At 45.1% G+C, this 26,800-nt stretch overlaps 1 protein-coding gene across 2 annotated transcripts in view; it reads left to right on the top strand.

Moving 5' to 3' along the window:
* The window catches only part of TEX26 (testis expressed 26), a 44,087-nt gene extending 17,543 nt beyond the window's left edge, over positions 1-26,544 (top strand). For both annotated transcript variants that reach the window (XM_008273525.5, XM_002720608.6), the window contains exons 5-7: positions 16,415-16,591; positions 18,251-18,412; positions 25,892-26,544. In XM_008273525.5, coding sequence (XP_008271747.2) covers positions 16,415-16,591; positions 18,251-18,412; positions 25,892-25,953 — 401 coding nt within the window. In that variant the 3' untranslated portion in view covers positions 25,954-26,544. The remainder of the gene's footprint in view (positions 1-16,414; positions 16,592-18,250; positions 18,413-25,891) is intronic.
* The last annotated feature ends 256 nt before the right edge of the window (positions 26,545-26,800 follow it).

Below are 26,800 nucleotides of genomic sequence, written 5' to 3'. Positions count from 1 at the left end.
CATTAGCAAGAATCTGGAGTCAGGAACCAGAGCGAGGAATCAAAACCAGGCACTTTGATGTAGGATGCAAGCATCTTCACCAGTGTCCTAACTGCTAGGCTCAGCATCTGCCCTTGTTGAATTTTCAGTTCTCCTAGTTTTACTTTCTAAGCTCTTTCTTCCTCTCTCTCATTATTTTTTAAAAACAGCAACCTGTTCTTGCTTTATAAGTACAGTAATTCTCTTAAAATTTTTAGGGCATTGATGATACACTAAATTCTTAGCATTTTCATCTGTTCCTTGCATTGCTCCTGGTTCCTCTGAGTATCCCACAGACTAATGGAAATTTGGCTACCTGTTCGTATTTACAAGGGAGCAGAGGTGGAGCTACTAAGAAGCTAACCAAACTTAAACTTATTTCTGTGGGCTCTTCTCTTTCTTTCTTTCTTTCAGATGGATTTATTTATTAAAAGAGTTACACAGAGAAGAAAGGAGAGGCAGAGAGAGAGAGAGAGAGATCTCCCATCCACTGCTTCACTTCTCAGTTGGCCACAACAGCTGGAGCTGTGCCCATCCGAAACCAGGAGCCAAGAGCTTCCTCCGGGTCTCCCACAAGGGTGCAGGGCCCAAGGACGTCTGCTGTCTTCTACTACTTTCCCAGGCCATAGCAGAGAGCTGGATTGGAAGTGGAGCAGTCGAGACTTGAACCGGTGCCCATAAGGGATGCTGGCACTGCAGGCGACAGCTTTACCTACTACACCACAGTGTCAGCCCCAAGGGGTCCTTCTTTTTCTCAAAGTGGACGCACCCAGAACATTAAGCTCCAGAGCTCAGAAAACCTACAAAGCAGGAAGGTACAGCACTCACATCTGCTTGTTAATTATGCAGAGACTTGTTGGTTGGTGATTGGTTTAGGCGATGAGGAACTCCTGAGTGCTGTGTTTGCGGGCCAGTGAGAAGGAAACACATGACTGTGGACATCCTGAGAGCATGACTGGGGAAGGGTGGGGCTTGGGTCTTCCAGCTGGTGTGCAGACTGCCCATGACCCCTCTTCCCCGACCCAACATCCCATTCCTACTGTGGCGAGCATCCCTGGGTCCAGAGCATCTTTGGTTCAGTTTTGTGGGGGATAAACTGGTTAGGAAGTGTTTGAGCCTCATTTTTTCTGCTGTAGCAGAAGCCACATACTGGGTAAACCATAAACACTAGAAGTTTATTTGGCTCCTTCTGGAAGCTCAAAGCCAAGGTTGAGGGGCTGTGTCTGAAGGGTCTTCCTGCTGCAACGCAAGATGGTGACAGCTCCTCAGAGAGGAAGGGTGAGGGTTGCACCTACACTTTTATCAGGAGCTCACTCCGGAGAACACTAACCCCCTCAGTGATCTCCTTAACCCATTCTCAGGGCAGGACCCTCACGACCTAATGACCCCTGCAAGGTCCCATCTCCTAACACTGTCAAAACGGCAACTTAATTTCAACCTGAGATTTGGAGGGGGCATCCAACCACAGCAGGAAGGGCCTCATATGGCTACATGGGCTTAATGTGGTGATGTAGGGAAACACTCTGTGCATCCCCGCTGGCAGCCCAGCCTGTGCTTCCAGCCCCGAGCCTCGCTCCCCGCCTTCCACTGCACCTGTTCTGTTTGGGTTTGCATCTGCTGGAGTTCTGCAGTGTGGTTCAGTTTGCTTCTTTGTTCCTTTCTGAAGTCACCTACGTTTCAGCTTCCTCAGCTTGGCTCATCCAGTTGCTACATCCCGATTTGATCTCCATCCTGCAGAAATGTGTGGGACGACCACTTGTCGCAGCACTTAATTCACCGTGTATGACACCTGCATTCCATGCTAGAGTGCCTGGTTCCAGTCCCTTCTCCTCCACTGCCGATCCAGCTTCCTGCTACTGCTCCCCCTGGGAGGCAGCAGTGATGGCTCCCGGATGTGGGTCCCTGTCACTCATGTGGACTGAGCTTGGAGATCCTGACTTCTGCCTGGTCCAGCCCTGGCTGTTGTGAACATTTGGAGAGTGAACCTGTGGATGGATGACCTTTATCAGCATTCTCTGCCTTTCAAAGGAAACCAAAGTTAGTGAAGATGTGTCGTGTTTGTAATCTGTGATCATTCTGAAGTTCTGCAAGGGAGGGGTCCTAAATGAGTGGATTCGATCCACTGGGTTGAATGGACGCGCCGCTGACCCTTCAGCTTCTCCGCTGCTTCTCATCTGCTTTCGCGTCCCGTCCAGTCATTGACCGCATTCCTCCGTGTCCAGCTCCTCCTGTCTGCGTCCTGCCCAGTGCTCACGCGTCCTTGGAATGTTCTTCTTTCTCTCTGTGCTCTGTGCTTCACACTCGCCCCGTTCCCCCATTCGTTCCTTCTTTCTGGTCATTTTTCTATTTGCCTGCTAACTAGTACAATTCCTGATTCCATTAAGAGCAAACTCTGCCGGCGTACTCCTTCCCCAACCTCTCCTCTGACCCTCAGTCTCCTGCACTGTGGTACTGAGTAGAATTTCCATGAAGCAGCCAACTCACCACCCTTTCCTTCCCTGGCAACTGGTCCTCCTGTACCTTTACCCCATGGCACCTGGAAGACTTTCCAGTTCTCTAAATCGGATCACACTATTCTATTGCTTCCTTTCGCTGGCTGTCCAATTGCACCTTGGGGAAAAACCCGAATTCTAGTTCCTTCTCTGGATTCTCAAGGTGCTGTTGGATGGATCCTTGGAAGCACCTCGCCATCCTCCCTTGCCCATCCTCTTCACTTGCTGCTTTCCGGCCACAAGGGCCTCATTCAAGTTCCTGTAAGATGCCAAGCTCTCTCCCACCATATGCCCCTGTGCACCCTGTCCCCTTGGTCCCCAGTGCTCTTCCCCAAAGCCTTCTGTGGGTTCCCTTTGTCATTCCGTAGATCCCAGCCTCTATGTCCCCCTCTTTTGCCAGTTTCTTTCCTTCTTATTTTATCTGAAGAGACGTGTCACTGTCCCATTGGTTTTCGCCCGGTGTTTCATATTTTGAAGTCGTGTGTTACCGTTCCCGCCTTTTGTAGTTTTAATTTTGCTCTTGCTTCCACTATTCGGCAAGCTCCCCAAAGGCCTTCATTCCCTCAGGGTCTGGTGTAGCGCCTGGAACAAAGCAGTACTTCTCTGCTGAATGATGGGGAGGATGTATGGGGGTATCTTTTTTTTATATATATTTATCTGAGAGGCAGACAACAGGACAGACAGAAAAAGAGAGCAATGGACGATCTCCTGGCTCACTCCCCAATGCCCACCATGCCAGGGCTGGCCTGGGGCTGAAGCTGGGAGCTGAGAGATTGCTCCAGCTCTCTCATGTGGGTGGCAGGAACCCAATTACTTGAGCCATCACCTCTGCTTCCTTGGGTCTGACTTGGCATGAGCTGGAGTCAGGACTCAAATATGGCACATGGGCATCCTAGCCAGCAGGCTAAATGCCTATACTGGGAAGTGCCCTTTTGGAAGTTAGATGGCTACACAATGAAAAGATTTCTGCAGACAAGCAGTACGGTCATGGAAGCAGCACATGAAATGTCAGCATTCTTAAAAGATGTCTTTGAGCTTCTGGTCAAAGTCACTCATTCAGCTAGAGTAAATTACGATTTCCCCATGCGTAGGTAAATACCCAGCACCTGCCAAGACTCCCTCCTAAATCTCTCAGCTCCATCTGCCTCTCTCCCTCCCCATGGCCCCGGTTTAATCAAGCTACCAACGCCTCTCTCGGGGATGACCTGCCATCCAGTTCTGGTTTCCAGTTTTTTCCCTTCTGTCCCATGCTACTGTCATAGTGAGTTTCTGGATGTGCTGATGGATGTCCCCTTATGACCTACACGCCCTCATGGAGTTCCTGTTGTCCTTGGGATGAAAGCTAAGAACCTTCACCTATAAGATCCGTAGCGCCTGGTTCCTGCCAGCATTCTTGCTCACCTGTGCCAGCAACTACGTACGCAGAGAAGGCTGTATTGCTGTTCCTCCTCCAGCCTCACTGCACCCCTGCGGGCTCACTGCTTCCTCCCTGGGGAACGCCTTTCCATTCCCCCTTGCAGCCTATGTCCCCCTGTAATTTCAACCTTAGACAAGGGCTCCTGTTTATCTCCCAGAAGCCTTCTCTGAGCCCCAGCTTTGGGTCAGTGGCTTTGCTGTGGGTCCTTCCCTCCCTGGTAGGACTCCTCACAGGACACTGTCATCGTCATTTTTGTGTGTAGGTAATTCTTGAAGTTTCTGATGCACAGCTTTGCATCCTTATCATCGGATTTGTGCAGATGAGTCAGAGCACTGGCAGGTGCATGTTTCTACATTCAGGCCTGACGAACCTGGCTTGGGTGACTTAGATCAGCTGGTGAAGGCATCAGAACTACTTCCCGCTTGGCTCTTGATTATGCACCCACAGTCCTAGTGAATCAGAATGGTCCTTGCTTACGCCTTGCTTTTAAAATAGGTCTTTCTACAAATGCCATACCTAATGTTTTTTTAAAAATATATATTTTATTTGAAAGAAAGATGAGAGAGAGACACAGAGAGAGTACTTATCCATTGGTTCACTCTCCAAATTCCTGCAACAGCCTGGACTGAGCCAGGCCAAAGCTAGGAGCTGGAAACTCAATCCAGATCTCCCACATGGATGGGAGGGTTCCAGCTACTTCAGCCATCACTTGATATTGCCCAGGTGTGGGGAGCAACTCGGACTAGACTAAGTTACTGGAATTAAGACTTATTCTATGCATCTGCTCTCCCACAATATGGCGCTGGGAGAGGAGTAAACAGCTTCTACGCAGCTGCCTCCAGTTCGACCAATAACCTGCAGGAACTGATCCTGCTCCTGATTGGAGGAGAGCAGCGTGCTTGGCGTGTGGGTAGCAGAGTTGGGATTGGTGGAAGAGGACTATAAAGGAGGAGAGAGACAACATGCACCAGGAACACCTAAGAGGAACATCCGGATAACATCTGAGCAGCCCCCGAGAGAGCCGGCCGGCGGTGTGCCGCTCCCCCGCGGAAGTGGGGAAAGTGGCAGGGGTAGCCGCCCTTCCACGGAGGTGGAAGGATCGGCAGCCAACCCGGGAAGGACCAGCAGCAAACCCGGGAAGGGCCGAGCAGACAAAAGAACAGCACAGGGTCCTGTGTCATTCCTCCACGAAGAGGGGGAGCGACACCCAGGGTGTGCACTAGCAGGGAGCTGGAATCAGGATTGGAGCTGGGACTAAAACCCAGGCACTCTGATACGAGATGTTGGCTTCTCAAGCAGCTTCTTCTTCTTTTTTAAAAGATTGATTGATTTATTTGAAAGAGTTACACAGAGAGAGAAAGAGAGGCGTGGGGGGGGGGAGGGGAGAGGGCTTCCATCCACTGGTTCACTCCCCAGTTGGCTGCAACGGCCGAGCTACAGTGATCCAAAGCCAGGAGCAAGGAGTTTCCTTTACATCTCCCTTGTGGGTGCAGGGGCCCAAGGACTTGGGCCATCTTCTACTGTTTTCTCAGGCCATGGCAGAGAGCTGAATCAGAAGTGGAGCAGCTGGGACACAAACCAGCGCCCATATAGGATGCCGGCTCTGTGGGTGACGGCTTTACCCGCTACACCACAGCACCGGCCCCCAGCTTCCTAATCTCTGTGCCAAACCTCCACCCCATACCTTATTTTAAATGGGCTGGTTTCCTTCCTTGTGATAAACTAGTGTTGTAGTTTAGTTGGCAGATGAAAAAGAAAGAGACCAGGGAGTGAGCCCTTGGGGGGCAGGGAAGCTGTCTGGTAGCAGCTCAACCCTTGGGGGTACTGCTGATTTGGGGCAGGTACTGCTGACTTTGGGCAGTGTTTTTCTCATCTATGATGTCAGCACTGCTGTGGGGGTTGGGGTTCAGCTTTCGGTTGGATCTCTCTGAGTTGGGAACCTCTCTTCTTTATGATTCCTGAAGAAGCTCAGTTGCATGAAGTTTTAGAACAGCAACCAGAGCACTAGCTGGAAAGCCTTGCCCACACTATGGCATGAACACTCTAGTTTACTAGGAGTTCCCTGAAGCGTGCATCACACAGGCCATCAGTAGAGTGCGCCTCGGGTATGATTAATCCATAGTGATTAACGTTTCTAGGCTTCTGTTGTTCACTCATTATCTTAGTAAATATTTAATGGGATCTATTCATGTGATAAATACTGGGCATCCATGAAGAATAAGACTTCATCTTTGACATGAAAGCAAGCCTGGGTCCTGACTTTGCCTTTCCTGGGTCTTCCTCTCGGATGGTCCCACTCCCCACGGGCCCAGCCTGGTCTGTGTGCACTAGACATTTGGGACCTTTTGCAGCCTGGTGTCAGCTTGCCTCTGCTGTTTACCCATGCTGCTCCTCTCACACCCTCACACCTTTCAAATGCACACTGTGCATTCTGCCTCCGGGTTGACGCACTGTCAGAGCCCTTGGCTGTGTCTGTCTTTGGGTCCTGTCCCTCCTCTTCCCGTCTCCCACACAGCCCCTCTCTCCCTCTCCCTGGGCTTCACAGCTCCTGTGCAGAGAGCACATGGGCAGTCTCCTCGCAGCCTAAGCCCCCAGAACCCACCTTCACACAGCCTGTGTCTGGGGTGTGGTGCAGCAGGTAGAGACACCCTTCCTATAGAATACCAATTTCTCCATGTGGGAGCCACAATTCCCAGGGCTAGGGTTGCAAGACTTGTCCCATTCATTGTTGGCTTGTCCTGCACCTAGATTTCTAGCCACACTAGTTTTAAGGTCATCTTAAGAGCCAGTGATGCTCCATTATCCATAACCTTGGCATATCACACAGAACACTTATAGGCACTGGAAACATGTGCTACTGGCTGGTAGCTCTGGGGAGTCACAAGTTCCAAGCATTTCAACAGAAATTTTTTCCCTAAAAGGCTACAAACATTAGTCAACGACAGAAACCACGTGGTAGGTGGGAGTTACTGGGAACAATACCAGATGGTTTTCAGAACTATCTTTAAAAAAAAAAAAAAGATTTATTTGTTTGAAAGTCAGAGTTACACAAAGAGAGGAGAGGCAGAAAGAGAGAGAGAAAGAGAGAGAGAGAAAGAGAGAGAGAGAGAGAGAGGTCTTCCATCCGCTGGTTCACTTCCCAATTGGCCACAATGGCCGGAGTTCTGCCTATCCGAAGCCAGGAGCCAGGAGCTTCTTCTGGGTCTCCCACGTGGTGCAGGGGCCCAAGGACTTGGGCCATTCTCTACTGCTCTCCCAGGCCACAGCAGAGAGCTGGATCGGAAGTGGAGCAGCCGGGTCTCAAACCAGCCCCCATATGGGATGCCAGCACTTCAGGCCAGGTCGTTAACCCACTTTGCCACAGCGCCGGTGCCTCAGAACTATCTTAAGGGGTGCCCTGAGTCTGAGCCTTTGAGCTGCTTCTCCATGGGCAGTGTCTGAGGTGGCTGTGAGGGCCCGGGGGTTCCTGTGTCCTCTCTCCCCGCAGTAGCTAGAGTAAGTGGCAGCAGGCCATCCAACCCTCTCCTCTTCTGCGAGTCCAGCCAGGGATCATTTTATTTTTTAAATCAATAGTAAATGCTCTCAGCTGCTAGTAGATGTGATTATGCACCCTTCGATATATAATGTACACCAGTAAATCCCATTGCAAATCATTTGATAAGCAATGCATATTAGGACTTATTTTGCAAAGGCATATTGAAAAACTAATTAGGAAGAGAATTGAGTTCAGAGTCAAAAGTAATTTGCACTTTTTGGACATCGCTCCTAACATCCATGTTCTTAATATCTTTGTCCTTTTGAGCAAAGAGAGTGTTAGTCCAGTGGGCCTCTGACCTGAGGCTCTGTTGCTGAACTTGGGAATGAACTCATCCTGGGTGAGCTGCCTGGTGACTCTCTCTTTGGAATCTGGTAGTGCTTGTGGGCCTGCTGCTTAGCCAGTGCTTCATAGATTTCAGTGAGCTTATATTTAATGGGTACTTTTTTGCAGAGATATTTCGAACAAATAATCATGTTATTGCCTACTAATGATGATGATGTGTCATGTACCCCTCCATCAATACGGGCTCAGGCCCTAGTGGCTCTTTTCCAGGTATGGGGGATAATATATGTCACTCCCATCTAGAGCTGCATGATTAGGCAAATAAAAATACAGGTGGCCCAGTTAAACTTGAATAATGATATTCAGTAGATAATGGATTCTTAGGCATAATTATACACACGAAAAAGGATTCATTGTTTATCTGAAATTCAAATTTAACTGGTGTGGCTCCCCCAGCCCAATCCAAAGCTCTCACTCTGCCCTCCCATCCCTACTCAAGAGACCTGGTAGTCTTGGTGCCGTGATCAATGCCTTCTGTGCCCACTGAGCAGAATAAACAAGCACTCCTCCCAGGGACACAAATGCATCTATCAGAAGCCACCACTGAGGGGCAAGGCAGTGGTGCAGTGGATTAAGCCACCACTTGGGATGCCCACATCCCACATTAGAGTGCCAGTTCAAGTCCTGTCTACTCCACTTCGGACCTGGCTTCCTGCTGATGTGCCTGGGAAGCAGCAGATAATGGCTCAAGTACTTGGGTTCCTGCCACCCATGCAGGAGACCTGGATGGAGTTCCTGGCTCCTGGCTTCAGCCTAGGCCAACTCTGGATGTTGTGGCCATTTGGGGAGTGGATCAGTAGGTAGAAGGTTTCTTTCTATCTATCTATCTATCTATCTATCTATCTATCTATCTATCTCTATCTCTATCTCTATCTCCCTCACTAGTCTTTCAAACAAATAAATCTTAAAGACAATGAAACCATAAATAATATTTTTTAACACAAAACATTACTTATCAATGACTTCATTAGGACAGCAGTGAAAACCATATATCCATATATTTGGGAACATATCTTTTATTTTTTGCATTATATATTTTTATATTCTACTTAGATTTAGGAATCTAACAAAAACATTAAATGAAAATGGAACTTTAACAATTTACAATCACTAAAACAGTATGCTTTCTTAATGATTATTGCAGTCCAATGTAATATTATATATTACTTAATTTTTTTTCAATTTCACCCATATATATTGACTTTTTGTACTCTCTATATTAATTACCACAAATTGGAGAAAACATGATATTTGTCTCTTGGGGTTTGGCTTATTTCTCCAATTACATTTTATTGCAAAAGACAGGATTTCATTCTTTTTTATGGCTGAGTAATATTCCATTGTGTATGTAAACTATACTTTCTTTATCCAGTCACCTGTTGATGGACACCTGGGTTGATTTCGTATCTTAGCTATCGAGATTTGAGCTGCTATAAACATGGGGATACAAGCAACTCTTTCATATAATAGCTTCATCTCCTTTGGGGAAATTCTCAGGAGTGGGATGGCTGGGTCATATGGTAGATCTATATTTAGATTTCTAAGGTATCTCCATGATGTCTTCCATGATGGTTATACCAGTTTTCATTCCTATCAACATTGTCTTAGGGCCCTCTTTTGCACCAGGAATTTCTGACTTCGTGGTTTAAACATCTGCATGGAGATAGTTTTTAAAAAGTGGAGACAGTGCACTCTCAGGGAAGAGTTAGGGAGAAAAATTAAAGAGGAAACTCCACAAAAATTAGAGGAACACAGCAGACCTATGTGAAGGATGTAGACACGCACAAATCAGGACCCCGGCAGCCTAGAGCCTCCACACCAGCTTTGGAGAGTGAGATGTGACCAGACTGCAGTGGCCCAAGACACTGGCAATAAAGCTGCAGGAAAAGCCTGGAGGGAATCTGGCTTGGAGCCCTGTGGGGGTTAGCGTACCTGCCAAACTAGAGAAGAAAAAAAGGGGGCATGTTTCTTTCTCCCCAGCACCCTGCAACAGCGCCCTGTAACAAACCAATAGAGAGTGGGTGCCATTTTGGGCAGACATAACAGCTTCGCCAGCTCATGTCCACACCCAGCAACCAACTAAGCGGAGACTCCCATGTCTAGCAGGGAGAACTGATTGGGGGTGGGGTGCTCATGACTTTGGGAGGCTTGTATGCTGAGACTGTGACAGCATGAGTTTGCAGGACGGTGAAAGCATTGAGTCTTTGTGGGAAGCCTCAGGATGTGGTTGGGACTTTGGGCAGTCACTGTGGGAGGCTCCAAACACTCAGAGCTCCCAGGTTCCCTGGTGAGGAACATTGCTGGGGAATCTGTGCTTACACTGAGGACTGCACATTTCCTTTGTGTGGTCATTGTGGCAGCACAGATGAATATTATACCCGATGGGGCTAGCACCCAGGCACTGGTCTCCTTTGAGGGAAAGAAATGAGCTGAGTCTACACAGCCAACAGAGCAGAACAAAACCTCCCCTTTGATTAAAAAAAGAGAGAGAGATATTAACCATGCCCAACCTGGGTGTCACTTTAACACTCCCTTCACCCTGGAACACAGAATAGAGCTCCCTGGCCACAGCCACCACATACCTCTAGGTATTCATTGAAAGCAGACACTCCACTAATCCACAAAGACAAAAGCCACAACAGAAAAAGAAAAAAAAGAAGGAACTGAGTATCTTCACAAATGCCAAATAATAAACACACCAATTCAAGAAACAAGAATAAGAAAGACAACATAACGGCCCCAAAAGAATACAACACTTCAATACTAGATTGTAAAGATGAAGGAGATTGAGGAAATGCTAGAAATGGAATTCAAAAAATTGATCATAAAATTACTTAGAAGTAATCAGAAGCAAATGCATGAACTAGTGAAATCCATACATGACATAAATGAAAATTTCTCCCACGAAATTGAGACTTTAAAGAAAAAACAAAATGAAATCTTGAAAATGAAGAATTCAATAGAACAAGTAAAAAAATCAGTGGAAAGCCTTAACAACAAAATCGGTCAAGCAGAAGAAAGAATATCCAACATAAAAGACAAATCGCAGGAAATTATACGGTCAAACCAAAGACAAGAAGCAGAAATTATAAAACTAAAAAACAATGTTGGGAATCTATAAGATACTATCAAATGACCCAACATATGGTTCTAGGAGAACCTGAAGGCATGGAAAGAGAAAAGGGATTAGAAGGCCTTTTTAGTGAAATCATAACAGAAAATTTCCCTAATTTGGAGAAAGAAAGGGACATCCAAGTACAGAAAGCACATAAAACTCCTAATAGACATAACCAGAGAAGGTCTTCACTACATCACATTGTAATCAAACTCTCCACAGTAAAACATAAAGAAAAGAGTCTAAAAGATGCACGAGAGAGATGCCAGATTACTTTCAGAAGATCTCCAATTAGACTCACAGAGGACTTTTCATCAGAAACCCTACAGGCTAGGAGAGAATGGCAAGATATAGTCGAAGTCTTAAGAGAATAAAACTGTCAACCCAGAATATTATACCCAGCAAAGCTCTCAATTATGAATGAAGGTGAAATAAAGATTCTTCCATGACAAATAGAAATTGAAAGAATTTGTCACCACTTGTCCAGTCTTGCAAAAATGCTTAAGGATGTGCTACACACAAACAGAAACATGGTCATTGCTATGAAAGAAGGGAAAGGCAGAAAATCTCCCAGTAAAAGTACAAAAGAAATCCAAAGTAAACAATAGGAATATTTATGGAAAAATGGCAGGTCCAAATCATTACTTGTCAATAGTTACCTCGAAGGTGAATGGCCTCAACTCTCCAGTTAAAAGACACAGACTGGCTAAATGGATTTTTAAAAAATCATCGATTTGCTGCCTATAAGAAACATATCTCACCAACAAAGGTTTCACACAGTGAAAGGATGGAAAAAGATAATCCATGCCAACAGAAACCAAAAAAGATCTGGTGTAGCTATTCTAATATCAGATAAAATAGACTTTAACACAAAAACTGTTAAAAGAGACAAAGAAGGGCACTATTTAATGATTAAGGGATCAATTCAATAGGGAGATGTAATTATTTTAAATGTATATGCACCTAATTACAGGGCACTTGGCTATTTAAAGGAAATTTTAAGGGATCTAAAGAGAGACATTGACTCAAATACATTAGTAATGGGGGATTTCAATACCCCTTTTTTAGCAGTGGACAGATCAACCACACAGAAAACCAGCAAGGAAACAACAGAGTTAATTAACACTATAAACCAAATGGACCTAACAGATATCTACAGAACTTTCCATCCTACAGTTGTAGAATACACATTCTTCTCACCAGTGCATGGAACTTTCTCTAGGATTTACCACATGCTAGGCCATAAAACAAGTCTCAGCAAATTCAAAAAATTCAAAACCATGCTGTGCATCTTCTCAGACCACAATGCAATGAAGCTGGAAATCAGCAATTCAGGATGCAAACACATGGGGATTTAGCAACACGCTCCTGAATGAACAGTGGGTCATGGAAGAAATCAAAATAGATATCAAAAAATTTCTAGAAACAAATGAAGACAATAATACAACATATGTCATGGCTATAAGAGAGCGTCTAAGATCAATCCCATTCACAATAGCTACCAAAAATATCAAATATCTTGGAATAAATTTAACCAAGGATGTCAAAGATCTCTAAGATGAGAATTACAAAACATTAAAGAAAGAAATAGAAGAATATACCAAAAAAATGGAAAAATCTTCCATGTTCACGGATCAGAAGAATCAATAGCATCAAAGTGTCCATAATACTGAAAAAAAATTTACAGAATCAACATGATACTATCAAAATACCAAGGACATTCTCAGATATAGAAAAAATGATGCTGAAGTTCATATAGAAACACAGGAGACCCCCAAATAGCTAAAGCAATCTTATACAACAAAAACAAAGCAAGAGGCATCACAGTACCAGATGTCAAGAAATATGACAGGGCAGTTATAATCAAAACAGCCTGGTACTAGTACAAAAACAGGTGGAAGGCCAATGGGACAGAATAGAAACACCAGAAATCAATCCAACCATCTACAATCAACATATTTGACAAAGTAGCTAGAATCAGTCCCTGGAGCAAGGACAGTCTCTTCAACAAATAGTGCTGGGAAAACTGGATTTCCACATGAAGAAGTATGAGGCAAGACCCCTACCTTACACCTTACACACAAAATCCATTCAAAATGGATTAAAGACCTAAATCTATAACTCAATACCATCAAATTTTTAAATAACATTGGGGAAACCCTGCAAAACATTGGCACAGGCAAAGAGTTCTTGGAAACCCCAGAGGCCTAGTCAGTCAAAGCCAAAATTGACAAATGGGATTACATCAAATTGAGAAACTTCTGTACTGCAAAATAAACACTCAGGAAAGTGAAGAGGCAACTGACAGAATAGGAGAAATTGTTTGAAAACTATGCAACTGACAAAGGACTAATAACCAGAATATATTAAGAGATTAAGAAACTCAACAAAAACAAAACAAACAACCCAGTGAAGAAATGGGCAAAGGACTGAAACAGATATTTTTCAAAAGAGGAAATCCAAATGGTCAACAGACACATGAAAAAATGCTCAGGATCACTAGCCATCAGGGAAATGCAAATCAAAACTAGAGTGAAGTTTCACCTCACCCCCATTAAAATGGCCTTCATACAGAAATCAACAAACAACTAATGCTGGTGAGGATGTGGGGAAAAGGTATACCAATCCACTGTTTGTTGGAATGTAAATTGGTAAAGCCACTATGGAAGACAATATGAAGAAACCTCAGAAGTCTGAATATAGACCTATCGTAAGACCCAGCCATCCTTTTCCTGGGAATTTACCCAAGGGAAATGAAATCAGCATATGAAAGGGTTATCTGCATGCCCATGTTTATTGCAATTTAATTCACAATAGCTAAGACATGGAATCAACCCAAATGCCTGTCAACTGAAGACTGGATAAATTATGGAATATGTACACTATGAAATACAACACAGTGGTAAAAAAAATGAAATCTAGTCATTTACAACAAAATGGATGAATCTGGAAAACATCATACTTAGTGAAATAAGCCAGTCCCAAAGGGACAAATACCATATGCTCTCCCTGCCTGTGATAACTAAGAGAGCACCTAAAAGGCAATCTGTAGAAGTGAAGTTGACACTCTGAGAAGCAATGACTTGAACAGCCCTTGTCTTGCGTGTTGAGCAACAGTTTATATATATACATATGCGTATGTATATATATATATACATGTATATATGTTGAATGCTTAACATAGTTAATCATATGTGTATAAAGTCAATTGAAAATAGATCTTAGTAAAAAAATAAGAGTGGGAATAAGAGAGGGAGGAGGAAGAGGGGTAGGAGTTTGGATGGGAGGGAGGTCATGGTGGGAAGAATCACCATGTTCCTAAAGTTGTAATTATGAAGTGTCTTAAGTTTATAACTGTAAAACTATGTAGTTCTGCATACATTCCTATGGACTTACTTCTAAGGGTACAGTTTAAAAACTTGTTATGGGACCTCAAATCCCCTTAGGCTGGGTGGTGAAAATACCATCTTCATTGTGAAAGTAACCATATGGATAGGATTAAGGGTCCTGTAATAATAACAGATAGAATTACAAAGGAGTGAATGCTCCAACATGGGAAGCAGTCCATACAATAGACTCTTAGAATGACAATCGTTTTAAGTAGCACTCTGACCTCAGAATCAACCCTTAAGGCATTCTGGCCTGGCTGAAAAGTCCATAAGAGCATTTCAGGCATGGAAAGCCAAGGCACTGTGGTAAAAATTGTCCTATATGAAGGACCTCATTGGGTGAGACCCCAGTGAAAAGAACTGGTCATCAAAGAAAGAAGTACTTTTCTCTGAAGGGAGGAGAGAACTTCCACTTTGCTTATGGCCCTGTCTAAATACCGATGGAGTTGTGGACTCAAAAGTCTTCCATAGGCAGCTCATGTCAAGGGCCTGGTGTGATCACTGACATCATACTTGAGTGTTAATTGTTAAATTAACAACAAGAGTCACTGTGCACTAACTTCCCATGCAGGACATCTGTCCTCAAAGAGTTTTATTATAATTATGTCTAAGTGCTTCTAAAAGATGTATCATGCTTGGGTCTTCTTAAAAGTTAATTAAGTTTCTAAAAAAAAAAGTGAAGTTAACTTCAAGATGCAATGACTATTGAGGAACAGTTTTTTGTTGTTGTTTTTGTGTTTTTCATGCAAATTGTTGAACTCTTACTTAGTATTGAGTTGGTCTTCTGTTTATAAAGTTAATCCAAAATGGATCTTAGTGGAGAATAGGACTGGTGATAGGAGAGGGAGGATGGGGAGGGGTTGGAGTGGGTGAGAGGGCAGAAATGGTGGGAAGAATTACTATATTCCTAAGGTTGCATTTATGAAATGCATGAAGTTTATATTCTTTAAATAAAAGGTTTATTTGGGGGAAAAAAGTCTGCAGTGAAAGTACAGTATTAGGGGGCCTTTTTCTTCACATCCTTGCCAGCATTTGTTAATTTTTGAATTTTTGGAGTAAAGAATGTTTTAAAAGAGAGAGAGAAGAAACCACTCCTAACCATGTGGGTATCCGAGAGTAGCTACAAAAGTTCATGGAAAATGGAGTTAAAAGATTAGTATAGGGGCTGGCTCTGTGGCATAGCAGGTAAAGCCACTGCTTGCTGTGCCAGCATCCTGCTGTTTGGGACCTGGCTGCTCCACTTGCGATCCAGCTCTCTGCTGTGGCCTGGGAAAGCAATAGGAGATGGCACAAGTGCTTGAGCCCCTGCACCAGGTGTGGGAGACCCAGAAGAAGCTCCTGGATCCTGGCTTCAGATCGGCCCAGCTCTAGCTGTTACAGCCATTTGGGGAGTGAACTAGCAGATGGAAGATATCTCTCTCTGCCTCTGCTTCTCTGCAATTCTGCCTTTCAAATAAATAAATAAATAAATTTTTTAAAATAAAATAAGATTAGTATAATTTACTGCAGTAATTTTGAAATCCATGCAGATGGTTTTCATAATATGCATTTTATGAGCTTTTTTTAAAATACAAAAATAAACTTCATAAAAATTTATTTTTATTTGAGAGAAAGAAAGAAAAAAAAAAACCCATCCACTGATTCATTTCCCAAATGCTCACAACAGACAAGGCCGGGAGCCAGGACCTCAATCCAGGTCTCCCATGTGGGTGGCAGAATCCAGACTACCTGAGCTATCACTGCTGCCTCCTAGGGTGCAGATTAACAGGACACTGGAATCAGGAGCCGGAACCGAGAACTGAACCCAGGTACTCAGATGCGAGATGTGTGCCTCTTAATTGGCATCTTAGCTGCTAACTTCATGTCCCTAAACTCATCTTCTAATTCAATTTTCTGTGCACTTCTTAAAGTATTTTTTGCATTCTTCCTGTGGCTGGTAAAGCAGAAAGTTAGTTTTTGGTTAACATACGCACAAAAACTACACCTGCAAATACAAGAAGAGTGGGATTTAGTGTGAGCAGTTGGAAGCTGCTGCCACCAGCACAGCAGAGTGGACAGCTATCTGGAAATAACTATTGCCTTCTGCTTCCACCCCTACCCCAGCTCAGAAGGTTAAGAAAAGTTCTCCAGTGTCTCTCGAATGGAAAAAGTTGATTCCCAGACCTCTTGACACTGAATTTCGACGCAATTACCAAACTCCAGCTAAAATCCCAGAGCTGCAGGATTTTAGCTTCAAATATGGATGCTATTCAAGCCTGCCCATTGCTTCTCAGGGTCTAGGTAAGTACGCCTGTAGCCTGGAACCAGTTTCACAGAACCCACGCCTTGTTCCATGATTCCTCAATGCAGAAGGCCCTGGCAGCCAGTTTGGACTGCAGGCAGGGGGAAGCCGTGGTCTTGGAATGGAATCGGAGCCTGGGCTGTGGATCCCAACCTCAAACCCAGGAGAGGACTGATTGATTGCCTGTGCTGTGACCCCAGCAGAGCCCTAGCCTGGAAGGGCAGAGGTGGGGGTTGGGAAGACTTCCTCCTAATGAAAGGAAGGATATGATTGCTGTGAAGTGAGAGAGAGAGAGAGAGAGAGAGAATTGGGTAGGAGTCAGAGAGGACTTGTCAGTTACTCACTGGAAGGGTCTGCACAGGGCACACCCAGCAAATCTTTCCAGACTTGGCTCCCGCCATTGAAATGAATGTTCCTTTGTGGTTCTCAGTCCTAGTGCTTCCAACATGGAAGTTTTAAAAATTCCATGATTAAGTCACCTCCAAGCACTGGTTAAAAAGATAGCTGGGTGTGCATCTGAGACTGATCTATTCCTGGAACACAGCTGGGGTCAAGTCGTACTTGAGACTAACATTACAGAGTGGAAGTTCAGCAAAGTGGGGAGACAGGGCAGCCAAGAAGTCACTGGTCTGGAGTCTTGGGTTATCTGAGGACCGCCTCCATCCCATCCTGCCAAGGGCTGACTCTGTTCCTGGTGCGCTTCAGCAGGGCGCCTCCTCCCCCAAGGCAGCTCAATCCTTGTCAGATGTCCCAACTGAAATTCCAACAGTTGGAAGATCCCTTGCTCCACTGCTACCCATTGGCTCTGCTTCTGCCAATTGAAGTTCACTAGTGTAACTATCGTTCTATGAAAACCCCATCACATGCCAGCAAAATACACTGATAGGACATGCATATGTGTTGCCTTTTCCAGTTCAGACAGTTCCACACCCACAGATACTGTCCTAGGGATGTAGCAGTAAATCCCTCACCAGTCTGCTCCCTCCATTTGACCAATGCCCCTTTCTAGGGGACACTTGGAACTAGACATAGCGGTTAAGGTATTATAAAGGTTTACAAAGACAGAGAAAGCTGTAGAAGTTAGGTTTTCATAACACATCTTCATTATTATTTTTCATGATGGGTCTATAAATATTAAATGAACAATATTCAGAAACAAATACGAGCGAGCTGGGGATGCCTGCACCTCACACTTCCAGTGTTGAGCACATGTAGCATCGTTCTTCCAAACGGGTCATCCTAAGGTGCCCAGGTCGTGGGGGAGGTCTCTGAGTGTGCCAGATGATGTCCTGATAGACAAAGGAGCTTCTCCAAAGGCTGGTGTGTGTTAGATAAGCAGCTGGCGGCAGTTGCCATCCTAGCCCGCTGACCTGCAGAGGAGGGAGAACTCCCATTCCGAACACAGCGGTCAACCTCGCCCCCCAGCCACTGCCTCCCATTCCTCGCATTCCCAACAGCGGGAGTGCCGGCTGCTCAGCACAGGCCATCCCTGGAGGCATCAGTGGAGCCTTGGTTTGCAGTACCTCGACAGTACCGCGAAGCCTGCTGGTGACACTCCAGTCGGGCTCAGGGCTGACAGGTGGGCGTCTACGCAGTCAGGACAGGCGGTCTTGGCTGAGCTGGCAGCCCAGTAGCTTGCTCACCTGTGTCTTTTGCAGTCCCCTCTGTGCTGCACAGTTTCATGAGGAATCAGGAGCGCACCAAGAAGCAGAGCATATACCAGAGCGACTACGGGAAGGCCTACCTGGACGTCCTAATGATTTTAAACTCCTTTACTCCATCCCAAATCAAAGACTACCTGCAGGGTGTTTCCCCCAAAGGTAAGAGGAGTTTTTAAGTTCCTGTTTGTGTACTTATAGATCATTTCTTGACACTGAATAGTAAGTGCTCCAATTTCTTTTTGTTTTTAAGATTTATTTATTCATTTATTTGAAAAGCAGGTGACAGAGAGGGAGGGAGAGAGACAGAACAAAGGAGATCTGTCTGTTGGCTCTGTCCCCAGATGGCTACAAAGGCCACGGCTGGGCCAGACTGAAGCCCAGGAACCTGGAATTCCACACAGGTATCAGGCCCAGGCACTTGGACTGTCCTCCACTGCCTTCCCAGGTGTATTAGCAGAGAGCTGGATCAGAAGTGGCGCAGCTAGGACTTGCTGGTGTCAAAAGCGGTGGCTTAACCAGCTGCACCATAACACTGGCCCCAACTGTTCCAATTTCTAGTCATTGGTGTTGAATGTCCACAGAAAAGAAAAATATTGACTAAAAAAAAACTCATCGAGTTGTGCAAACGTGAAGCCTTTCTTAAAGGAGGCCCTGGTGACTGTGTTACTGTACGCTTAAAAGGAGTCACATAGCTTTTCATTCAGTTCGCATCTCCTTTTGCCTGTGGTTGAATCGCTCTGCATATTTCTCTCTGTTACCACTAAATGATTTCTCCAGCAGGCATTGTGCTAACTCATAGTTTCACTTTACTCTGTTGAATTTTGATTTCCTGTTTGGTACAATACTTTCTGGGGACAGACTTTTTAAGGTCCCTGAAAAATCTCCCATGTATCATCCCTTCAAAGAGAGTAAGTGACCTTCTCAGGATGATACTGCTCCTTGTGTTCGTTTCTTAACTTCCTCCTGTAACAGTTTGCATGTTTGTCTTCTATCTTTTTAAAAAAGATTTATTTGTTTATTTGAAAGGCAGAGCTACAGATAGAGGGGAGAGAGAGAGAGAGAGAGAGAGAGAGAGAGAGAGAGATGTGGTTCACTCCCCAAATGGCTGCAACAGCCAGGACTGGGCCACGTCAAAGCCAGGAGCCAGGAGTCAGGAACCCATCCTGGCTCCCTTGTGGGTGACAGGGGCCCTCATCTGCTTTCTCAGGTGCATTAGCTTGGACCTGGATTGGAAGTGGGGTAGCTGAGACTCAAACTGGGGTTCTGATATAGGATGCTGGTGTTGCAAGCGGTGGCCTACCCCAGTGCACCACGTCGCTGGCCTATGTTCGTATGTTTTCTAGTGAACATAATATATGAGTTTACAAAAACACGTGCTTTTACAGTGGCGTGTGTGTGGCAGAGTGAGGAGGGAGTGGCGTGTGACCCCTTGCAGAGGTGCCGGGAGGCAGCTGTGGGGAGAGTCTGCTTCTGAGGTCTTCATAAAGCTCATGGCAGACATGTTTTACAGAAAAACAAGGCAGAGAGTGGAAAGCATTTTTGTATGAAGATAAATTGATCTTTTGACTTCACATTCCATGAACTTTTGAGCGACGCTGGTGTAAGCAGAGGTTCTCGTTGTTCTGCACCCAACAGCTCATTTCACACACCCCGACTTGTGTTCTAGGCCATGTGGCAGCTCTAGTTGGTTTTTCTGCCCAAGATGAGGTGTAAGAGCAGGACGGCCCCCAGAGCCCTCTGACTGCCCTCACCTCCCACCTGCCTCTCTCAGGTCCCCAGTTGTTCTCTACTTGTTTCCAGCCACAATGAGAAGACCTTTCTCCTCTGTGGTCCTCACTGAAACCCTTTTGTCTGGGATGTCCTGTCTCAAACAGCACTGTGGGTGAGCCTGAAATGGAGGTGTGTGTGTGTGTGTGTGTGTGTGTGTGTGTGTTAGGAGGAAAAGGATATATATCCCACCTTTGGAAAAGCTTAAATGAGGGACTGTAGGAAAGCACAAGCAGCAGGTGTTTCACCTCATAGGCAGGCAGAAGTTTGTGTTTTCTCCTGCGAGTCCCTCTGCTCTAAAAAGACATCTGTGAGCCAGGTGGACACGTCAAGGGGAAACCAAGATGCTCCTTGGGATGTCTGCCGGCCCCATCCTCCCGAAAGGCAGAGCGGAGGCTCAGCACCTGCTCGGGCTGCCCTGCCCCAGCGTTGGTACACGTATGAAAACCAGGGAGCCCTTTCCGTCTTCAGTAGTCCCGTTGTTGGACCCCACAGAAAGACGGCTTCTGCCTTCCTTAAGCAGGTGCTGCTATCTGCCCAGAGACTGCCATGCAGATGTGCCTGTCACTGCCTGGCCTGCATGGACCCCGGTGGCTGCAGAGCACCTGGTCTCCGGTAGTCTTGTCCTGTGTAATCGGAGCCCTGGTGGCATCCCCTACAGGTGAACTGGGGACTCTTCAATGGGTGCTCTGGCAGCCTCTGCTCCACCTGCACCTCCGTGACCTGCATGCTCCACAATCCTCAGGCAAGCTGACCCTTCCAGTAACACGCTCTGTCCACCCAGCCTGGGTTCCTCCCAGACCGTGAGATGTGCCCTCCGAGCCAACAAGGCGAACGAGGATGGACTTGGATTTTTGCCTTCTTAGCTCTCTGGATTTCCTGGTTATCTTAGCACCACACTGGAGGCAGGTGCCTGAGGCTCATGCCCCTTTGCTTTTCTGGACTGTCCTGGACTGGTGACTGTGTAAGACCTGCTTTCCCTGGGATTAGCTTCTCTTTCCTAGCCATGCTCTAGCTGGCTCCCTCATCAGTGCTGCTATTCTGGGGGCTGACTTGCCAGTAGGAAGTTCTCTTTGAATTCCTGTGCCTCTGTCATTTGCCAGTATTAAAGATGACACTAATGCTCTTTGCCTGGTGAATCTTTCAGCAGAGTTCTTTGGCAGCAGGGCTGAGCAAGTATGAGAGAATAAGGGACCTATGTCATAGGCTGAGTTAATATAGACTCAGCATCAGTCATTTTCCTAGGGTAGGAGGCCCTGAGGGAGTAAGCGCCCAGGACCAGAACTTGAGAGAGACAGAGAGAGAGAGGACCAGCCTTCTCCTTAAGGCAGCGGCCTAAGTCAGGATAGAGAAATAGCCTGGAGAGGCTTCAGGGTGGGATGGGAATGGAGAAAACTCCAGAAAGACAACAGACAGGGAGGGAACAGCTAAAGGAGAACCTTCTGCTCCCACTACCCGTGTGTGTGGTACCAGTGTGTGGTACAGGTTGAGCATCCTCTGTCTGAACCTCTGAAATCCACAATACTCCAAAATTGGAATCTTTCTGAGCACTGAATGATGCCACAAGTGAAAAGTTCCACACCTGCCCTTGAGTCACAGTCAAAACACAGGTGCACCAAAAATATATAAAATTAGCTCCAGGCTGTGTATCAGGGACATGCAAAACATCCATGAATTTTTGTGTTTAGACTTGGGTCCCATCCCTAAGGTGTCCCATTGTGTATGTGCAAATATTAAAATATCTGAAAGCATTCAAAAGCCAAAACACTTCTGGTCCCAAGCAGATAGGATAAGGAATTCACACCCTGTATCGAGTGGCTTTATTTATAACTGGAGGGGACTGAACTGCATGTCTTTAGTAGCTGTTCTACTTCCAGAATTATTTCCCAAATCTGATTCAGACCACCAAAAACTTAACTCTTCGGTCATTAGTATCCATGGGTAGTGACCCAGTTTCTTGACACCTGAGAGAGAAAACTGCTTGGACTCTGGTTTTCTGTGAGCTTTTTCAGGTAGGATTTCCCCCCCCCCCCCAATCTCTTCCTCCAACTGAAACTCCTGTGAGTGCAGCTGTCTAGAAGGCACTTCTTCCTGGCCTGAGACTCAGTAGTAGGAATACGTTTACTGGGGGAGGTGTTTGGTCTCGTGGTTAGGATGTTCACATCCCATGTCACAGTATCTAGATTCCATTCGCAGCTCCAGCTCCAGCTCCTGACTCCAACTTCCTGCCAATGCGGAGCCTGGGAAGCAGCAGGTGATGGCTCAAGTCGTTGAGTCCCTGCTGCCTGTGTTGGAGACCGGATTGAGCTCTCATCTCCCAGTTTCTACTCAGCCCAGCCCTGGCTGTTGTAGGCATTTGGTGAGTGAACCAGTAGGCAGGATCTCTTTCTCTCTCTGTCTCTGTCTCTCTCTGTCTCTGCCTCTCAAATATATGTTTAAAAGGTTTTTTTTTTTTTTTTAAAGAATGCATTTACTCACCCACTCATTAAATTTCACTGATTGGATACCTATCATGTTCACTTGAGTCAACGGTAAGCAAAAAACAAACACATCTTCCCTGGGAACTCATTGCTGGGTGTGGCAAACAGAGTTACAGTGTCATGGGTGCAGTGCTAGAGATAAGCTTTGGGTGAACAAGAGGCCTGCAAGGGCCATTTCCAGCTCTTTGGATTGGCTTGGGCTGAGGGAAGGCTGCCCAGAGAGATGTCCTCCATGTCTCAAAGAGGGATCTGTGCCAGCGCCATGGCTCACTAGGCTAATCCTCCGCCTTGCGGCGCCGGCACACCAGGTTCTAGTCCCGGTCGGGGCGCTGGATTCTGTCCTGGTTGCCCCTCTTCCAGGCCAGCTCTCTGCTGTGCCCGGGAGTGCAGTGGAGGATGGCCCAAGTCCTTGGGCCCTGCACCCCATGGGAGACCAGGATAAGTACCTGGCTCCTGCCATCGGATCAGCGCAGTGCGCCGGCCGCAGCACGCTGGCCGCGGCAGCCATTGGAGGGTGAACCAACGGCAAAGGAAGACCTTTCTCTCTGTCTCTCTCTCTCACTGTCCACTCTGCCTGTCAAAAAATTAAAAAAAAAAAAAGAGGGATCTGTTTGACAAGGAGAGGCAAGGCCATTGCCAGCAGGGGGAACGTGGGGACACGATCTGCATCTGCATGTAGCAAACCTGGGTAGCATTTAAACTACAGGTGGCAGCCTTGTTGAACAGTCATTTAAGTTGACATTAAATTGGACACAATCTCATCTTTTTTCTATTACATGCCCAATGTGATTCCTCTGGATTACCTATCTTTGACGTCAGAAGGGAGAATTTTTTTTTTGCTTATTTTAAAATAAAATGTTTAGCACAGGGTGTAAAATAGAGATGCTGCTTAAACGGAAAAGGATCAACAATAGCAACTGCTGGCGATAGCAAGTCTTGTTCCCGGGTACTGCAGCTGGGAATATCGAAGAGTACGATCCCTTTGGAAACAGGTCTGGCGGTCTCCTGTAGGGTTAAACATGAACCCGTTCCACACTCAGAATTCTGCTTCTGGGTATTTTCCCAAGAGAAAAGTAAATGTGCGTCCACAAAAGGACTTGTACAAGAATATGCATAACCACTTTATTCTTAAGAGCCCCAAACTAGCCACAACCCAAATCTCTATCAACAGGAAGAGAGGATTAAATGAGCTGGGAGATATTCACATAGTGAAATGTTGCTCGATAGCATGGAGAAACCAGTGGTGGATGACTACAACAAATGTCTGAACTTCAAAAGCATTATGCTGCGTGAGAGACGCCAGACACCGAAGGATGCCTTCTGTGTGATTTCATTTATTTGAAGTCTGTGCAGGCAAAACTTTCAGCTGTGATGAAAGAACTCAGCGCAGGAGGTGTTGTCTTGGGGCAGGAGGTGTTGGCTGGGAAGCAGCTGGACGGGTCTCCTGGGATGGTGGAAATGACTTGTATCATTGTGCGTTTTATGGGTGTGGATGACAGGTACGCATGTTCCAGTTCACCAACCTATCACATAAGATCCATGCGTTTTACTGTTTGAAAAGTATACCTCAATTAAAAATGCTGGGCCCCACAAAGATATGGAGTAGGGTAGGGATGGTTCAAAATTAAACACAAGCTGTGATTGTCTGGCCTAACAATTACGACACAGGTTCAGATGCCCATGTCTCACTTCAGAGTACCTGTGGCTGATCTCCAGCTCCTGACTCCAGTCTTCCTGCCAGTGCAAACCCTGGAAGGCAGAGGTGATGGCTTGAGTAGTTGGGTCTCTGTCTCCCACATGGGAAGCCTAGAATAAGTTGCTGGCTCCCAGCTTTGGCCTTAGTCCAGCCTTAGGCATAACCGGCATTGGGAGTGAACCAGTGGACTCAGAGCTCTCTGTCTTTCGCTGGATATCTGTCTATATGTATCAAATAAATAAAATTTTTAAAAAGGAAATCTTTTTAAAAATACAAAATTAAACATGGCATTGTAAAAGCAAATAAATGCAAATACAATGAGAGAAAACTGGGACACACATGTGCATGCATACACACACACACACACATACCCCTGCTCTATTAGCCTCACCTGGCATTTGTGACATCGAACAGAATGACATACACATTGTACATGGTAATGTGTTATCACTTGCATTTACTTCTTTCTGCTTTGGGCTGTACAGATGACAGTTTCTGGAAGTGAGCAAAGTTTTACAACAGTTCCACTCCGTGCCATTAAACAAATATGTACAAGTGATTAGGATTAGGGGATCAACATGTTAGTGGAAAACTGGAATTAAAAGATGTTTATTTTGTTAAAAATATTTTGAAATCCATGCATATCTTTTCCATAACATGCATTTTCCATGAACTTTTGAAGACCCCTTGTAGATGTTCAGAATCAGATAAGAGTCCTCCATTCTACAGGTGAAGAAATGGAGGCCAGGATCTTTTCAGAGGCTAATAATTCAAGAATAGCAAAGCCCAGCAAGCGCTATGGCACAGCAGGTTAAGTTACAGCTTGGGACACCTGCATTTCATGTTGGAGTGCTGGGCAGAGCTGGACATGCTGATCCAGGTGCACATTGCTTGGCTCCTGAGTCCAGCTTCCTGCAATGTGCACCGTGGGAGGCAGCAGATGATGGCCCAAGTACTGGGTCTCTGTCACCCACGTGGGAGACGTGGATGGAGTTCCTGGATCAGCATGTCCCAACCCTAGCTCTTGCAGACATTTGGGGGAGTAAACCAACAGATGGGAAAATCTCTGTGTGTGTGTGTGTGTGTGTGTGTCTCTCTCTGTCTCTCTCTCTCTCTGTCACTCTACCTTTCCAATAAATTAAAAAAGAATAAAAAAGAAAAAACTGAACAATGTTGTTGGATGGAAAAATATCCCTAAGAAAATTTTGGAATAATAACCTCTATTGTTTATCACCATTGTCTGCTACTGGGCACCAGTAACAAAAGGATAAAGCTACTATTTATGGAGTGTCTTCGATAGGGTAGTTCTGTCCAGGTGCTTCACACAGAGCATCCCTCCCTGGTCCATTCCAACAACCGTGCAAGGTACGGACTGGGAACTGACTTCCAAGGTGAACAGCTGAAGAAGCGGAGGGGTTCAATGGCCTGTTAACGCACGCCAGCACAGAACTGAAGCTGTGTCTGCTTTGGTCTCAGATCCACGTTGTTCTCAGTGAGCCTACTGCTCTTTTGAAAATTAAGTTTACTCTTGTCAGTAATTGTGAAACTGCCTCTTAGACAAAATATCCTTTGATAATATTTGATTTCTTATCAAATCTGTTTATATAGTACTATATTATCATATTTTCCACCTCCTCAGAATTTTCCTGTTTAGCATTTAAATACTCATGTGGAAATTGTCATCCTGTTTTGCAGACAGACAAATTCTTGAGCGCTTTATTCGTTCTCACTGTAACATTGACAAAGGTAAGAAATGAAAGAGGAAAATAATTCAAGTGAAGAAAATCTCCAAATCACTGGAAGCACGGGGGCCTGCCTAGTCGTTCTCTTAATAATCAAGGAAAAATAATATGGAAATTGTTTCAAATGCATTGTGATAGTCATGAGTTTGTATATTTTGTTGTGTTTCATTTTTAAACAATAAAATTATTTAAGGCTACAAATATTCCCCTGAACACAGCTTTAGCTATATCCAAAAGGTTTTAATGTAATATTTTCTTCTTTTCCCTTTTGGATCCTTAATTTGCGGTTTCAATTTTGATCTCTCTAAGAAGGAAGAATTATGTGGGAGAGATTTCTTAATTTCTCAATAATTAGAGGATTTGAAAATTTTATTGTTGATTTATTTTTGAAATAATTGAAGGAAAAAATCTCTGCTTTGAAAATTTACTCAAAGTTTTCTCTAATATTATTAATCAAAATTATGTATTTGTGTTAAGTGAATATAAGAGAAAAATTTTTGTTTGTTATGTATTTTAAATCCCTTATATCATTGTCTTGTATACTTGAACTGCCAAATTCTGAAAGAATATTAAAACTGTTCTACAATGAACTTTTTTTTGTCAATTTCTCCCCGTGTTTCTGAGATTTTTGCTTTATACACACACACAGAGTAATATATATTTATATTGTTTATAAACTATATATATATATATATAGTTTATCCTATCAAGATTTGTGACTTATACAGAGCTTCCCCAATTGGCTAACTTTTCCTTGTTACATGTTCTTCCTCTGTGCCCTGGTTGTGGGCCTAGAATTGGATTTCAAATGATATAAATGCCGCCATTCACGCTCATTCATTTTTCTTTTTCTTACTTTAGG

Source organism: Oryctolagus cuniculus, chromosome 9 (assembly GCF_051225735.1).
Source record: "Oryctolagus cuniculus isolate XC-2025 breed Fujian yellow rabbit chromosome 9, ASM5122573v1, whole genome shotgun sequence".
Classification (NCBI taxonomy): Eukaryota; Metazoa; Chordata; class Mammalia; order Lagomorpha; family Leporidae; genus Oryctolagus; species Oryctolagus cuniculus.
This window is presented reverse-complemented; position numbering and strand designations above follow the sequence as displayed.